Source organism: Callorhinus ursinus, unplaced genomic scaffold (genome assembly GCF_003265705.2).
Source record: "Callorhinus ursinus isolate GAN/ISIS: 27379988/994484 unplaced genomic scaffold, GSC_fseal_2.0 scaffold4, whole genome shotgun sequence".
Lineage (NCBI taxonomy): Eukaryota > Metazoa > Chordata > Mammalia > Carnivora > Otariidae > Callorhinus > Callorhinus ursinus.
Window position 1 is genome coordinate 57,758,369 of NW_027397066.1, and position 18,238 is coordinate 57,776,606.

At 39.9% G+C, this 18,238-nt stretch overlaps 1 protein-coding gene across 4 annotated transcripts in view; it reads right to left on the minus strand.

The window, feature by feature from the left end:
* Window positions 1-18,238, minus strand: part of ADAMTS3 (ADAM metallopeptidase with thrombospondin type 1 motif 3) — a 257,797-nt gene that overhangs the window by 218,577 nt on the left and 20,982 nt on the right. For 3 of the 4 annotated variants that reach the window (XM_073891779.1, XM_025887595.2, XM_073891780.1), the window contains exon 3: window positions 17,616-18,022. The exons of the other annotated variant lie outside the window; for it this stretch is intronic. In XM_073891779.1, coding sequence (XP_073747880.1) covers window positions 17,616-18,022 — 407 coding nt within the window. The remainder of the gene's footprint in view (window positions 1-17,615; window positions 18,023-18,238) is intronic. 4 annotated transcript variants of the gene reach the window in all.

The window sequence follows — 18,238 nt, forward strand, 5'->3', positions numbered from 1 at the left end:
GGTCAGTGAGTTATCACAAAAGAATTTAAGAGTCTGGGCTTAGCCAGCACCAGCCTTCTAGGGCTTCACCCCAAGCAGGAAATTGCTGCACTGCTCCGCGGCTTCCCTCCACCGGTGCCCAGGCAGCTGGCCAATTCACTAACCCTTTCCCTGGCCTCGCACAGACCGCATCGTCCATGCAACCCTGGCCCCACGGTAACCCTGGCTGGCTTGAGAGGAGTTGGCAGAGAGAGTCCAGGGCATGCTATTTAAAGCTATAAGCAGCTACTGTGAACAGAGATGAGCTGCTTTAGCAGCAGAGGATAACGCCAGACGCAGAAGATTTTCACTTGCCCTAAAGAATTCACTCACCTCCTGTGGCTAGGCACCCAAATTTGACAGGAAACAGCTCAGTTCCATTTACTAATTACTAGTACTCATCTATCTATCCCATCCAGCAACTTTTTCACAATGAAGTTGCTTGATTTCAAATGCCTAGATTCAATTTCCAACATCAAAATATACTAATGATTTTTGTGATTGTGTGTGTGTATATACATATATACACACACATATAAAATAATTACATATGTATGTATAATAATATACACACACCTAAATACTAACAGGGACTATTTTATGTAAACATACACACATACATCTTCATGTATGTATGATTATACATAGGGAATACATATATAAAGAGAGATCCATATATGCTTCCGTGTTTGAATTCAGGTTACCCGAGCTACCGGAAATATTAGGAATACCCTCTGGGAACCAGGATTAGGTAACAATCAAAGGTACGTGTTCTGAATGCAGGTATTCAGGTCTTCCAGGAGACAAGGACAAGACACTCACTTCTCTGGATTCCTAATCCATAAACAGGAACTGTTCTCAGGATTAAGATCATTCCTGTAAAGGACAGATCTATGCCTGGCACACAGAGTCAGCGCTCAGAGATTTTAACTCATATTAGTATTATGATAAAACATCTATGGTAGCTCTGGAGGACTACTGTGACAGATTAGTTTTCTTCAGGAAGTCAAATTTTATCTCACCCAACTCAGAATCTCCCCCGCCGCCCCTCCCCCCTCCCCCGCGGTAGTTTCCTTGCCCTCTTCATAAAACGTGCTCATCAAGCACCTTATCTAGGGTTTTCCTCTTCGTGTTTTAAAATTCAGCTTATCTACCATTTCCGGGAAACCTTCCCTGACCCCTAGCCTAGGTCTGATGACCCTGTTACCTTTTTCATAAAACAATGTCCCTTTCCTTTATATCTCTATTTATTCAGTTGGGTGACTTTAAAAAGTAATGTCTCTATTTCCCACTCTAAGATAAACTTCAAGGGGGGCAAATACTATGCCTGCTTCTGCTCATTGCAGCATCCCTAGCACTGAAAAGTACATAGCACACAGTCAATGCTCAATAAATATTTACTGAATGAATGAATGAGTTAGCCAGATATCAATCAATCTATTTGTTCCCTCCTAAGAAGCACCAAGAGAGAGAACTCACTCACAGGAATATAAAGAATCCTGGGAGTTACCAAGAGACACAAAAATTGGAAAAACTGGTACTTGCCTGAAAGAAGTCAAACCATCCAAGAAACTGAAGAGGTGTGGCTTTTTGTACTTGGCTTGAGAATCTTTATAACATTCCATCAAGGAGAAACCACAAAAAGAAATGAAAAGTTACAAAGCAGAGTTTTAGGTACCAACGGAGAAGGACGGAGAGGAATTCTACGCAGAGAATGCATTTATTCCATTAAGGTTCAAGAAACCTGGAAGGTGACAGCAAGCAGATTATAGAGCCATGAGACTTACATTCCGTGTTCTCATTCATTCAGGAATTCATCAGATACTTATTGCACACCTACTATATATCAGGAATGGTGCCTGGTTTTATGGATACCAGGAGTAAGCATGACAGACACAGTTCCAACACTCATGGAGTTTCTAGTTGAGCACAGGGGAAAAAGGCATTAAACAGATAATTTATATGTGACCAGCACTCAGAAAGGAGAACTATAGGTTGCTATAGTAGCAATGTTGCCTGGAAAGTCAGTATATGAGCATATTTTGTTTTCTTCCAAGGAATTTATCCAAAGAATAATATTTTTATAATGTCTTTTTAAAAATTGTATCTTTTCTTAAGCAACAATTTACCACGCTGATTTGTATCTATTCTTGCTGCTTAACAGGAGTAAATTAACTTAAGAGAAGCACTACACTTCTACTATGAATTTAAGTGTGGGTTTGGGTCAAGATGATGTTGTCCCTTCACTAGCTCATATGTGAAAGAAGAGGAGAGAGAAAATGAGGGGGGGGAAAAAGCTTAGTTATGAAAACCACAGCACTAAAACACAATTCAGAAGGGTAGAGTTAATTTATACGAAATCTTAGGAACCTTCAACTTTGAAGCTCATAGCACTCCCTTCATTTGTGAAAGTTACACAAAGGGAATTCTAAACACATTAAAGAAAGATCTATAATTCACCTTTCAAAAGTAGTACTCAATTCCCCATTCCAATATTTATACCACTCAGTCTATCAATATTGATTTTTTGAGTACATACTATGTGCCAAGCATTGTTAAAGACCCACAGGAAAGAATTCTCAGTAGAGAAACCCATGCTCTCCCTACAATAAATATACAAAATAAATTCAAGATAAATTTGAGACATGGAGCACCTGGATGGCTCAGTTGGTTAAGCATCTGACTTTTGATTTTGGCTCAGTTCATGATCTCAGGGTCGTGGGATCGAGCCCCACATTGGGCTCTGCACTCAGCACAGAGTCTTTTTGGGATTCTCTCTCTCCCTCTCCCTCTGCCCCCTCCCCCGTGCTAAATAAATAAATAAATAAATAAATAATGTTAAATCTTTTTTAAAAAAAGATAAATTTGAGATGCCAATAATGGATAATGGATACAAATAAGATTTAAAACACTAATATAGTGTAAAGTGACTAGGGCTGCTATTTTAGCTAAAATGGCCAGGAAAATCCTTTTTGAGGAAATGTAATTTAACACTTGAAGTGATGAGAAGGAACCACTATTTAAAGATCTAGAACAGGGGCGCCTGGGTGGGCTCAGTCGGTTAAGTGACTGCCTCCGGCTCAGGTCATGATCCTGGAGTCCCAGGATCGAGTCCCGCCTCAGGCTCCCTGCTCAGCAGGGAGTCTGCTTCTCCCTCTGACCCTCCCCCCTCTCATGTGCTCTCTCTCTCTCAAATAAATAAATAAAATTTAAAAAAAAAAAAGATCTAGAACAGAATATTCTGAGCAGGAAAAAAAAAAAAGGCAGCCTTTCCAATAGGCCAGAGATGGGGACAATTTGGATTATTTAAAAGACAAAAGTAAGATCAGTGTGGCTGAAATATAGTGAACAAGGGCATAATATCAGAGAAGTATGCTAAGACTAGATTTTATAGAACACGGGTTCTCTTTTTTTTTTTTTTTTAAAGATTTTATTTATTTATTTGACAGAGAGAGACAGCCAGAGAGAACACGGCAGGGTAAGTGGGAGACAGAGAGGCAGGCTTCCCACAGAGCAGGGAGCCCGACGCGGGGCTCGATCCCAGGACCCTGGGATCATGACCTGAGCTGAAGGCAGATGCTTAATGACTGAGCCACCCAGGCGCCCCGAGAACACGGGTTCTCAAAATGTAGTGTCACCTGGGAACTTGTTAGGAGAAAGAAAACTGTCAGGCTCCTGGGCAGACCTGCTGAATCAGAAACCCCAGGTGGCACCCAGAAATCTATGTTCTGACAAGTCATCCATAAGATTACCATGCCCACTACGGTTAGAGACCCCTTAGAAAGAATAATGATTCTCCAACCCAGCTGCATATTAGAATCATCTGGAGCAGCATTTAATTTACATAGGCTGAGCCTTACCCCAGAGCAAATGAATCGGTATCTCTGGGCTTGGTGTCTAGGTATCTACATTTTCTTTAAGGCTCTTTAGATGATCACAATACACAATGATTACTGAAACTACTAACATAGGGTCTTAAAAGTTATGGTAAGAAGTTTGAATTTTAATGGGACATAACTGAAAGCTTTTAAACAAATTTCATCAAATTTAGCTTCTGCTCCTATCAGAAGGATAAAGAGGGGCAAAATAGAACAAAAAGACCCAGTTAGGAGGACACTATACTATCCCCTTAGGAGGTCACTATACTAACCAAGGTTGTAGCATTGGAGATTTCATAAGTAGATTCAGAACATATTTTATAGAAAAATCTTAAGACTATGGATTTGATGGGAGAGATGAGGAAAGAAAAGGCATCCAGCAGAAGCCCAGGTTTTTGGCCTAAGAAATAGCTGCCCAGACTTTTTGGAGGAAATCATGTAGGCATGGCTATCAAGGATTGATCTTTGGCCCTTTTAAGTCTGAGATGGCTGTTAGACACCCAGCTGGAGATGATGAATAGGCAGCAGGATACGAATACAAGTCTGGAGCACAGAGGAGAGGTCAGGGTGCACATGGAGTCACCACTGTATAGATGATATCTGAAGCCTTAAAATCAGATGATATTACCTAAGTTGAAAGCATACTTACAGAAGAGGGTGAGTAAAGCACAGAGCTGGTGGAGGTAGGTGTATGGACAGAGTACAAGGTTGATTCATGGAAACCCGAGGAGAGTGATGATCCCAGAATTAAAGCACAGGACAACTGAAGATCTTATGGCCTCTGTGTTGCCTCACGGCATAGCCCCACCCCCAGTTCTTGAAAGCAAAGTGGCTTTAGAACCTCACAAGCACTTCTTTTGACTACTGGCCTCTGAATAACATGAGTATCCACTTCAAAGCTCCACCGACCATGAGGAAATCTTTACAAGAATCAAAGAAGGAATCCAAACATCAGACATATTAAGTGGCTTGTCCATATTCATACAGTTTCTGTATTCTGCCAAAACGAGGCCTGGGGATGGCACTCAATGGTGCTTCCAAGAATATGTAGCCTCCAGGCAAGGGGACCAAGAGAGGAAGCTGTAGCTAGGCACAGTTAATCCAATCTGGGACTGGAACTGATCTGTGCTGAGTCAGATTGGCTGGGATTATGAGTGGGCAGTGGGCAAGGGCCAAAGCAGTACTACAAATCAAAATAAAATAAAATAAAATAAAATAAAATAAAATAAAACCTTGAAATTCCTTACCAGAGAAGCAGGTCAGTTGGGAAGAACCAGTATCCAGTATCATTGCACACAAACAAGAAACAGTTGAGTTATGGAGTGTGGCACTAACTGAAAATTTGTTAGAAATGCAAACTTTCAGACCCCTTGACAGACTTACTAAATCAGAAACTGAGACAACACCTCGCAATCTATGTTTTAATAAGCTATCCAGGAGATGCTGGTGCCCACTAAGGTCAAAAGCCCCTTGGAGAGAACAATGATTCTCAACTTTCACTACATATTCCTCAAATGTAACATATGAGGAGATCTTCCAGGGAAATGCTGCATCAATAGAGCTGGTACAACATTCCCATGTTGAAGTAACTTGGTAGGTACTTCCCTAACAGCATATCCAAGGGACAGTCCCTCTTGCTCTTAATATTTTATAAAAACAGGGCGCCTGGGTGGCTCAGTTGGTTAAGCGACTGCCTTCGGCTCAGGTCATGATCCTGGAGTCCCGGGATCGAGTCCCGCATCGGGCTCCCCGCTCAGTGGGGAGTCTGCTTCTCCCTCTGACCCTCTTCCCTCTTGTGCTCTCTATCTCTCATTCTCTCTCTCTCTCTCAAATAAATAAATAAAATTTAAAAAAAAAAAAATATTTTATAAAAACATAACTATATTTCTCTCTATAGATATACACGTACACACACATATACATGTGTATGTGTATATGCATGTATATGTATGTGTATATATGTGAATATACATATTTCTCTTATTTCCACATTTTGTTGGGAGTCAAGGTGAAACATCTCCCAAAATTGTAATAGCTTGGGTTGTAATAGTTGGGTTCTTTGGAGCCTTCAAGAACACAAGACTTAGTCATAGTGGATTAAAAATAAATTTTATAAAAAAGTAAGTAGAGAAAGCATTAGTAGAAAGTAACCATATCTCAACATTTGGCAAAGTAATACTCATATATGCAAGGTCCCCCACCCCAGACCATGATTAACGAATAATGGTCAAGTATGATGCTTTGATTTCTTCGTTGGCCAGGAATACACTGCCTATAACAAACTTAGTTATAGAGTCATAGAAGAGCAGTCCTAACATGAATCTCAGAAAGCTTATAGTCAACAATTTCCTAATTTTAGATCCATGGGCTGTAGGAACCAGTAGAGGCAGTAACGGAAATCTGGGAATGGTTATCGCTATGGTATAAGGCTGACCAAAATGCTAATAGGTCCAAGAATAACTTAATCTTTTTATCAGAGATCACCAATGGGTATAGAGGGAAAGTAAGTTGTACTCACTGGTGATTTTGACCAGCAATTTTGTATGTTTTTATTATTAACAGAAAAGAAAAATGATTTATTACTTAATAATCACAGTTTGGTTTACATCATATTTCAAAACATAAGGTCCACCAGGTGGAACAGAAAGAATCACCAATCTAATCTGAACTCTTGAGTTTTTAAGTATGGGGAGGAGTAACAATGAAGTTCCATAAATACGGCCCTAATTTTAAAACATTCTCCTAGAGGCATATGTTTTTAAAATTTTTCCAAGCACAGCTATAAAAAGAGGCCTTCCCTGAAAATATTAGATCAATGGTTAGAATCTAGGACCAATATGGTTCAGAATCTTACCTCATCATTATCCTGAGTTTAGGTTTGGTATGAGAGCTGAAGTCAAAAGTAGCAATGACATGTGGCTGACCAAACACAGACGGAGCTCTCACAGTGATTTAATTATATCTGGATCCACATCACTCTTTTTGGTCTGTTTTCTTGTCCTAGGGGCCAGTTAATCCCATCCTCACAGCCAGGTATGAAAAATAAAGGACTATATGAAACCAGGCAGGAAAGCAGGAAATACTGACACCCTCTAGGCACGATCAAGTATTCTGCAAGTTTAAAGGAATTAGTACCCCAAGATTCTAATCACTATGTTAAAAGCATCCTGTTTCACAGATAATGCTAAATGAAACTTTTCCCACTGTGTTTGGGTTGCTAACATTTGCAGAATCTCTCACTAAGTGCTGTTCTTCATTTTCTCTTGGGCTTTGCATGCTCAGACTGGGTCCCCACTATGTTCATATGACACCCTAGCATTTAATAGCACGGTCTTCTCAATCTATAACAATCTTTCATTTTTAGGGACATCACTAGGCAGAAGTAGGTCTTCCAGAAATATCTTAAAAATTCACCATGACCCCTAAAGTCTACTTTGATAATGTCATTTAAGTTCAAAAATGCACTTTCTCATAGCTAGAGTTAGGGACCCACCATGCCACCTTACTCTCCATTCCCCACAACTGCCTCCACAAAGTTGTAGAAAATGCATACTCTTTGCTGTATTTTTTTTTTTAAGGAAAACTGCGGACTGGAAAAAAAATAGATATAAGACAGCATATTGACTGCCATCGCCTGATGAAAGAGATATGAAATGAACAAGGATGGCAAGACTCTGAACAACAGTACTATATCACCTAATGCCATAGAACTCTTTATCACTACTCCCCCAAAAAAAGTCTCACTCTGAGATTCATAATTTAAAATATTTCACAAAACAAAAAGCACGAGAGGAATATTAAAATTATAGCTTATGCCTGGTTAAATCCATTCTGGCCAGAGTGTGGGCTATCTCATACCATTCTAGGGAAATTTTCCTGAAGTAGTTTGCTGCCTGTTAGGTACAAGGAATGACTGAGAGGTCAACTGCATAAAACAGAAGTATTACAATAATAATAACAATAAAAGGTCAATCATGAATGGTTACTACATCTTTGTCAACGCTAAAGAACCTAGTAAGTGGAACAAGATATTTTCACTTCCTATTTCTAAGTAAAACCTAAGAACTTTCTATATATGGCAGAGCTATATATAAATAAGATGGTGAAGAGTGAGTTTCCCATCCTTAGAAGTCTTCAGGAGGGCGGAGGTTAGAGTTTCCCCTCAGAGCCGATGATAAAGGAGCCCTACATCAGGTGGAGAAGGTGATGTGAACATTACAGGATTTTCCCCGAGGTATTCATTTCAGAGAAGACTGAATTTTCCACAAATTAGGTCATAGGCTGCAGTATTTCTTATTTTGCAAACTTAATCATTAACTATTATTATTACATAAACAATCATTAACTATTATTAATCACAAAATAGGAAGGACAAATCATTTTAAATTGAAAAAAAGAAGTTAAAGAAGGACTGAGGTAATAATCATCCATTTCCTAGGCACCAGGCTGTGTGAGAGATGCCCTAACAGTCTTGGCAAGGTCTTGACCTCCACTTTACTGAAGGAAAGAGACCTGAGAAGGTTAACTCACTTGTTGAAGGTCACAGGCTGGTAGGCGGTGGAACTGGAGTTAGGTCTGATTCTACACGAATGCTCTACCTGCTCTCACCAGGAGCCATTTCCCTCAACCGTTTTACACAAGTTTAGACTTCTGGCATCAATAGGAGTTACATTTTTCCAAACTGAACTCTTTCAAAGTATCATAACTCTAAATAGCTTAGCCGGTGTTCCTCTTCACTGGTGTTTATTGATTATTCTCACCACAAACCTCAAAATTTAATATCTTCTAAACATTTTGTAGAAGTAGGCTGTAATAATCTAGATCATGCTTTTCAAAACCTATCAGGCTATATATAATGTCCTTTTTTATTCTAACATCACTAACTCTAAAGTTAGACCTCAGTACAACTATATATCCCTGTTGAAGATCAATAAACTAGAATTTTCAGAAATTTATTACAATTATGGAAAACTTGAACTTGTTTATCACAGGACTCATAAGCCACATTAAGATTACTAATAATGTCTTGATACATTTAGTGTAGCCTAGTATTGCTTAAAAGTTAATCAAGTTTTTTGAAAATAATTATTAAAAAAAAACACCAAGTGATTAAAGTCCCTTGTTTCAGGGACGACTGGGTGGCTCAGTCAGTTAAGTGTCTACCTTCGGCTCAGTCAGTTAAGTGTCTACCTTCAGCTCAGGTCATGATCCCAGGGTCCTGGGATCGAGCCCCATGTCAGGCTCCCTACTTCTCCCTCTGCCTGTTATTCCCCCTACTTGTGTGCAAACTCTGTCTCTCTCTCTCTCTGACAAATAAACGAATAAAATCTCTAAAAATCAGTAATATCACTAAATGACATTAGTAATACTCCTTGGGGAATGGCAAGAAGTAAGAGATATGAGCACTGACAATAAGAAAGTGAGGAAAACACCTCAGGTGGAAGAAATAATAGTCGTAGCAGGAGGTTTACTAAATGGCACAATCACTGATCAAACTTGAAAGGCTGAAGAACCCAGATGATGGAAAAAGTCAGATTTTTCAAAGTCAAATTTCATAACCGTCTGAGATAAAATTTGGGGAACAAACTCTAGAAAAAAGTTACTATGAAAAAACCTCCCTAAACTCCAGAGGAAAAGGCCCCATGACTTCAGAGAAACTTTTTTTCTTTTTTTTTTTTTAACTATTTTATTTATTTATTTGACAGAGAGAGAGCACAAGCAGGGGGAGCAGCAGAGGGAGAGGGAGAAGCAGGCTCCCCGCTGAGTGGGGACCCTGATGCAGCACTGGATCCCAGGACCCTGGGATCATGACCTGAGCTGAAGGCAGACGCTTAACCACCTGAGCCACCCAGGCGCCCCCCAGAGAAACTTTTCTATGAAGAAAAGGAACAGGAATCCTCGCCCTCCTCCCATCCTGAATGTCCGTGCAGTCCTGTTACTATCAGTGACCCAGTCGCTGATTTATGCTCCTTTTTCTTTCTCTCTCTCCCTTTTGTATCATATTCAGATAAACACTGACCCTCCTATGTATTTGTTATATATGTTACAAAGTTCATGAAATCAACTTCCGCGTCCTCCCTTCATTCTTAGGGCCAGCGTGTGCAGACCTCCAACAAGGCTCCTACTTTCTTCAGAGGCTCCTCCTCCCACCCACTCCATCCCCACCGTCATCGGGGATTATTTGAACATAAATGTTTATCTTTTCAAATCTCTTGTACCACAAATATTGCTTCCTCCAGGAAGCCTTCCACCATCCTTCCAGACAGAAACAATCTTTTCACCCTCCGAGCTCTCACATCTCATGTGGTCTAGGCTTACAACATATAAAACAGTGTGCCTTGTACTTCCGGTCGGCTACGGCGCATCTCCTTTCCAGTGCCCTTGGAAAACCAAGGTATGCCTGACTTACCTTCAGTATTTACCACAGGCATCAGTATAGCACTTTACATAGCCTAGTGCTTCAAAATGCTTTGTTAACTTGATCAGTACTCCTGGAAGCAAAGATTAAGTCAAAAGAAGAACACGGTTTTCACAGGTGAAAAACTTTGAGACTGAATTTCACTTACAGTTTAGAACTCTGTGACCTCAAAACCTGATTATGCACAAGGGCATCATATCAATACCAAGCTGTCCTCTTGTTCTTGTTTTATTATGATGATTTACTCAGAAGAAGGTATTTTAAGATGTGGTCAGCACTATTTTCACAGTTCTTAAAGCATGTCTTGAGTATCTTGAAAAATCTGTCCTGGAGTAAAGAAGTCATGGTTGTCAAGACATTGGGAAGAAGCATTACTTGCCAAGCTGACTGCAGAAAGAAAAAGTACTTCTGCTGCCCCTTTTATTTTGTTTTTCCATGTCTGTCCAAAGAAAGATTTGTAGCATCATATTTACATTTTCCCCAATTTTTAACTCATCTTTAAACTTAATTTTTAAAAAATTTACTATACCAATGTTATGGGAGATAATGGAAACGAATCATCATCAAAATGATATAAATCAAATAATAAGTATTGTACAGGTGATATTCATAAATAAACATGAATAATTTAGATTAACTACAAAATAACTATTATGAAGAAATATTTGCAAAATTTAAAAACACTTCTGACAGGTTTTTTTTTTGTTTTTTTTCTTTCACTTCCTACTCTATTCCCAGCTCATGTCCTTGGATATTCTTTGTATAAGATTAACTAAATCACACAAGAGAAATAGAGCCAAAAAAATAGGGAAAGACTTGACATATGTATGATTCTCGACTTATGCAAATCAGATACAAAATGTGAAAATGATCAAGGACTATGCCAAACCTTGCCTCTTTCCCCCAGATAAGCACATACCGGCTGCCTTTATATTTGAGAAAGGGGGCAGAGTGGGAAATGTACCCAACCTCAAAGACACACAACTAGGTAAACAGCGACAGCTCCCAAAGGGCCACAGCTTAACCAAATCTCAGGAAAGAAGCAATGAGGCCCGCCATGGTACTGGTTCTCCCAGACTAACTGAACTGGAGAACTTGCATCCATTCTTCATTTTGAAAGGGACCAGTGCCTGCTGCTTTTTTTTTTTTCCTTCTACTTCTGGAAATGAAAGGGTTTAGGGGCTTTAAGCTCCTTCTAATCCTGCATTGCTAAAATAGCCTGGTGTAGGTCCCTGGAAGTAAAACAAGGTTTCAGTCCTTTGTTCCTCAAACCATCTAATGTCTCTGAAATCAGCATATAAACCATAAACAGACAAATCTCCCCCTGTCCCATAAATAAAATGCATGACACCTTCCATAGACGTGTTCCATGGGAGGTGATGCACCTTCAGCAAATCAGGCTCCTCTCACAAAAGCAGATGTTTGAATATCAACATCTAAAGATCAGCCCTCAAAAACCCTCTTTTCTAAATCCACTATAAATAACTACAGACTTGTATCCATTTTTAGTATCAAACATTTCTTTTACTAGATTGAGCTGTATTTACAATCACAGGTCAAATGTTCTTAATCCCAGGCACACTGGCTCATAATACTTTTTTAGACAGACTTTTTAAAAACTGCTTCTGCAGCTAGACTTACTGAAATAGGCATGGCAAGAACACACTGTCGAGGGGACCAAATCCCAAAGCAAAAGTCTCAAGGCAGGGGAGTCCTAAGGCTGTTTTCTTTATAGGTTTGCAACTGTCGTCCAAGACTTCATTGGGCCATGCCCCAAATCTACGAAAGATAAAATACCTCCAATATTAACCAGATGTGACTATCGGATATTTCAAAAAAGAGGCCCTATTTATGGTTTCCAAATGGTTCACCTCAAGCTTCCAAGACCCCTTGCCCTAACAGTGAAGATCCCTGCCGGACGCCTCCAGCAGCCTAAAAGTGGTCTAGAGTGAGAACAGGGCAGGAAGAAGAGACACTGGGAGAAAGAGCATCTCCCACCTGTGTTTTAGGCAGGCCTTTCCTGAGTTACCCGTTTCGCATATTACTTTAGTAGGTAACCCCTAGTGATTTCATTGGAAGGAAGAATTCCAAATGTTAAAAAAATGCTGAAAATTTTTGTCCTAGATAGACTCCCTTGATCATAAAATCAGCCCACAAGGAAATCACTGAGCTGGATAACCCAGGAAAAGCCATTAGCAGTCAGCTCTTCCACTCCCAACCAGGTCCCTCTGATGCTAATCCAGGGGAATTAACAGAGCAATACTGTTCCAGCAAGTCTAGAGAAATTCAGTGTCCTTATGTTATGAAATACATGAAATAAAGCCTACTAACCAAACAACCCTTTATTTTGGCACATTTATAGACCACAAAATATGATTGTGAGCTGCCACTGCTCGTAGGGGAGATTTAATGGTGTTCCAGAGTAAATGCCAGGACTCTGTGGAATAAAGAAATCTATTTTCAGCTGGGATTCTCAGCCAGAAGTGTCTTCCCACTAAGAAGTGTGTGAAATTTCAGAAATGTCGAAGCAGAGAGGAAAAGCATGTCGACACCCTCCAGCCAAAGACCACCAGCAGCACATCTGCAGTGGACAAGCTGGGTTTATTCCATGTTGCACGGAGGGAGAATGCACACCAGAGGGAAGCATGAGCATTTCAGTAAAAGAGCGTGAGAAAGAACCTATTAACAGGACTTGGGTTTCAGTTGGGTAATTGGAATGGGCGGGGGGAGGTCTAGAGAAGCTGGGCTTTGTTCTAGATTAGATGCAACAGAAAGCAGGGACGAGGGGCGCCTGGGTGGCTCAGTCGGTTAAGCGGCTGCATTCAGCTCAGGTCATGATCCCAGGGTCCTGGGATCGAGACCCGCATCAGGCTCGCAGGGAGCCTACTTCTCCCTCTCCCTCTGCCTGCCTCTCTGTCTACTTGTTCTCTCTCTCTCTCTCTCTGTCAAATAAATAAATGAAAATCTTTAAAAAAAAAAAAGAAAGAAAGCAGGGACGATTCAATGACTGAACATCTCAGGAGTTCTTACCTACAGGTAAGGACAGACTAGAGCAAGAATAAAGCTGTAAGTGGTAAAGAATTAACAGTCACTCATAAATGATCATCTTGCAAAGAAAAGGAAAAGGTCACACTGGACAGGAACAGATTAATTATTCTTGGCCACACTGGGTAAGAATCACTGTCAATTCCTTTGTGCAGAAGACTCTGATGTTGATTTCAGAAACCCAGAGAATAATATTTTAGTTATGATGCATATCAATGTCTAGATCACATTCTAGACATTGGCTTTGGATATGTCACTTGAGGCATCTTTCTGTCCTCTTCAATCAAGTCTTTATTAAAGCACCTTTCCTTTGACCATTTCATACAGTTACCTGGGATAGGTAAACTTTATCTTACTATTTCAGTCAAGTAGCTGATATCCAGAGGGGTAAAAACAGCTTAAGTGTCGCTGCTTGCTTTTCTTTCTTTTTTTTTTTTTAAGATTTTATTTATTTATTTGACAGAGAGAGACACAGCGAGAGAGGGAACACAAGCAGGGGGAGTAAGAGAGGGAGAAGCAGGCTTCCCGCCGAGCAGGGAGCCTGACGCAGGGCTTGATCCTAGGACCCGGGGATCATGACCTGAGCTGAAGGCAGACACTTAACGACTGAGCCACCCAGGCAAACTATCTGTGGTGCAGACAATGTTTTCTTTTCTCCCAATTGGTCTTGGACTATTTTGTAAAACACAACAGAAATTAATTATTAGAGAAGGGTGCCTGGGTGGCACAGTTGGTTAAGCCGCCTCTTGTCCGACTCTTGGTTTCAATTCAGGCCATGATTTCAGGGTCCTGAAATCGAGTCCCGAATCGGGGTCCCTGCTCAGCGGCCAGCCTGCTTCTCCCTCTCCCTCTGCCACTCCCCCTGCTTGCGCATTCTCTCATACACACTCTCTCTCTCTCTCTCTAATAAAATAAATAAATTATTTTAAAAAATGATAAAATAAAACACCAGCCCCATTTTTTAAAATTATTTGACCCAGTACAAATACAACAATTGTCAAATTGGTATAAGAGTTTCTATATATAATCTCACTTTCGGTATTTATCTTTTCACAAGCCTGAGTCTGTGGACACACTTTGAGTACCACTTGTTTTTAAATTTATTTTATTTTTTTTTAAGATTTTTATTTATTTATTTGAGAGAGAGAGAATGAGAGAGAGAGAGCACATGAGATGGGGGAGGGTCAGAGGGAGAAGCAGATTCCCTGCCAAGCAGGGAGCCCAATGCGGGACTCGATCCCGGGACTCCAGGATCATGACCTGAGCCGAAGGCAGTTGCTTAACCAACTGAGCCACCCAGGCGCCCTTGTTTTTAAATTTAATTAAAGCATTCTGCTTACAACAAATTAATTCTGTCTGAGAGTGCTGCCCATTTCAAATTCACATAGCATGCCACAAGCTTGCATTAGAGAAAAGAGATGTAAGGAGTTTCACCAAGGGAGAAAGCCTTACTATGAAACCTCCAACCGCAGTGAAATCTATGTTCCTGTGGCTGTTTCTTATGTGCAACAGCTTCGAAGGACACATGGAGAAAGTCAGATCACGGGAATACCATCGAAAACCGATGTAACCAAAAGGATTCAACTTCCCATCCAGGCAAAGCTTCAATGACACTGTCTTCCATATCAGCAGACTTAACTATATACTTGCTGGGCAGGTATTTTTCCATTGTTATCTTTAGGCCAAATGGGGCTGTACTTTCTACTAGACCTACTTGGATCTGATTATAGTCCCAGAGTCTCCCAGGGCAATGGCTTGATAGCCCATCAGGTTAATCCTCAGGCATCTATTTATCTCAGTATCCCTGCTTCCCTTTCTGAGGCCAAGAAGGTTAAGCTTAAATCCCTATATAGCCAGTTAAAGGGAAAAAGGGGTTTAGGAATCAGCAAATCAGCCAAGTTTATTTACATTCCCTTCAATTAAACTTCCTACCTCATCTCTGCTAAGGGCTTATCCCATCCAATGCAATTCTACAATTTTAAGAACTTGTTTCCAACTTAATGAAGTAGTCCTGCTGTTAGCCCTCTGGTTTGTTGATTCGTTCCCCATAATCCTGCTTGCTGTTCTTCCTGCCATCATCTTCACTTTTCCTCCTGGCACATGGCTACTGTGAACTGGAAGCTCTAGAAAAGGCTTCATTCCGCCTACCCACAGAGTCAGCACTGCCTTCTCTAGAGGCCAGACCCACCCTTTTCCTGGATCGAGCTGAAGGCCTAGGCCAATTATCTCTGGTTCAAAACTCTGTCCTATTCATATCTCCAGAACATATTTCCCTTAACTACAATTTTTCAAGTTAAACGTGATTCTAACATATATATGTATATATACATATGCCGGATATTTTGACATTTAAATTTCATGACAAATTTAACATCTTTGAGCTGCATGAGGATGGTAACCACTATTCCTTCCACCATTTCACAGTGCCTAGAATAGCACTTGGTTCATTACCAGCTCCTATAAATATTGTTTAATTAATTAATTAATGGATCAAAGATGGAACAAATGAATACTTTCAGTGTGCAGTGGTAGTATAGTACACACACACACTCAATATCAATTTACACATGATGCTAACACCGTATCTTAAAAATGAGAAATCAAAGAATCCTAATAATTAACATTCATTCAGACTTTATATCTATTTTCCTCTACTTTATAACAACTTGTTATGGCCCCAGATTTCTCATATCTATGATTCAATAATCTGACATATATGGTAAGAAAAATACTGGTTGCTAAGTCAGATATAAAAATCACTGTGATGATGCATTAAAGTAAGTTCCTTGCCTTTTACCTTCCTTAAACTGATTTTCAAGCCAATATCCCACATTTCAAATCTTAACTGAGAAGGTAAACGTACGTAATTTTTTACGCTATAAAACGAAAAAAATAACACTGAATTAAGTTTTATATTCAATGTATTTTACTTAAAAGTATTACAAAATAGTACCTTTTGTACGATTTGTGTTCTTTTCTATCTTAGTAGTTACTGAATCACACTTTCTCAATGAATACTTTGAACTTCATCTTCTAGAAAGTACTTTCTTTTTTATTTCTATTCAATGACTTAATTAATTCACATCTATTCAACCTTTGTAGAGAACGAGAATTCAAGCAATTCCTTATGTCTTCAAACCCCAGAATACGGTCTAGCACCAAATGCAAATGCACAGATCCTAATCTAATGCAGTCCCACTTGAACACTTGGACCTGCTACATGTCCTCTGCTCAGTTTTCTGCACTGGCTCTTAAAACCCTACAGAGCATCAAGAGGCAGGACAAGACTGCAAAAATAAAGCCTAAAACAATGACCTCACCAGCATTTGGTAAAACATGTATCATACCTCCTCTGGGTTGGGCCTACACATACAGAGAACAATAGCAAAAACTTCATGGTATTGTTGGAGGACCAGCTAAGGTAGAATAATTATAAGCAGGAACATAAGGAATATTTTGAGAACTCCCAGAACAGTGGCAAAACAAAGGGAATAGCTCTGAACTCCCAAGAAACAGCAGCCTGGCAACCCTCGAAAGAAAAATGGTTGCTTTTTTGAACAAAGTCAACTGTGGATGGAGGAGGTATAAACATTGACACACTTTCCAAATAACATCTGGAGTAATGAAACAAAAATATTTCACATCTGCAGAGTGTGTAGAGAAAGGTCAGTTACTATTGGCCTCAACAACAAAACTGAAGAGCAATATATGGGTATTTTAGTTGAAAATAAAGAAAAACCTGACTCAAAGTCACGATGCAGAGATAACTACATCTCATGTTTGTAAAGTAATGTGATTTGAACAAATTCTGACAAAGGATCTGCTCATTTCCCATTTTAGCATTCTGTGGGGAAGCGAAAGAATGCATTCAAAATACTTTCTTTAAGAAGATATCCAAAGTTTCCACATAAGAAGTGAAATACTATCATTTTGGAGGAATCTACATTTCTTCAGAAAATTTTCAGAATGCTTTGAAAGAAATAAGGAAATAAAACTCCCCAATGTAACACAAGTGAAAATGTAAGCAAAAAATGCTAAAATAGGTATCTTTTGCTTCTCAGAATAATGCTGTCTTCGTGGCAAAATGAAGCCAAAGCACACATCTTTGACTGTAAAATGCTTTCTCGAGCTCCTTCCTGAACTTAAAATATAAGAGTAAGGCTTCCTTTCCACCTCTACCTTCCAAACCAGGCTGGAGCCATGCTGCACTCCCACACACCTGCAAACACATACCCACAAAAGGGAAGAAGTCTTACCAGACCATCACAGTTGCTAATGGCAACAGAGGTTCCTGGAATGTCCATGATGTCACCAACATAAGCACAGTTAGTCTGCAAAGGCTCTGTTTTCCAGATTCTTTCTGAAGCATTTCCTGCTTGATGATCATTAATGGGGTCAGTTATATTCTCAGGCACCAGAGATGTCTCGTGCCATTCCACAACAGCCCCAGGAGCTACTAGCTGAGTGTTGGGCCTTAGTCGCAGATGAAAATCTCTTCCAAATGCTGTGATGTTAAAGAACAATTGCTCAGAGTTGGAAGACACGTCCCTCGGTGACCTCCTTTTGTTATTTGCAGAAAGAATATGGGAGAGATAGTGTCCTTCAAAATTTGTGCTGACTGGAGTCACCAGTTCATACTCACTCTGTCTCTTTATTGGTAAATCTGTGGGGTGAAAAATAGAATTGTAGAACCCTGTGTGACAAGAGAACACAGGAGAACATAGCATAGGCATAAAGCGCCCCACCTCACAAGGCTGTACCTCAACTTGCACAATAAATATATTCCTGAATCATCTCATTAAGCATGAAATTTTGAGAACTCAAATCATTTCTCAACTATACTTAGGTAACTCTGGGTTCAATGAATCATTTTCTTTTT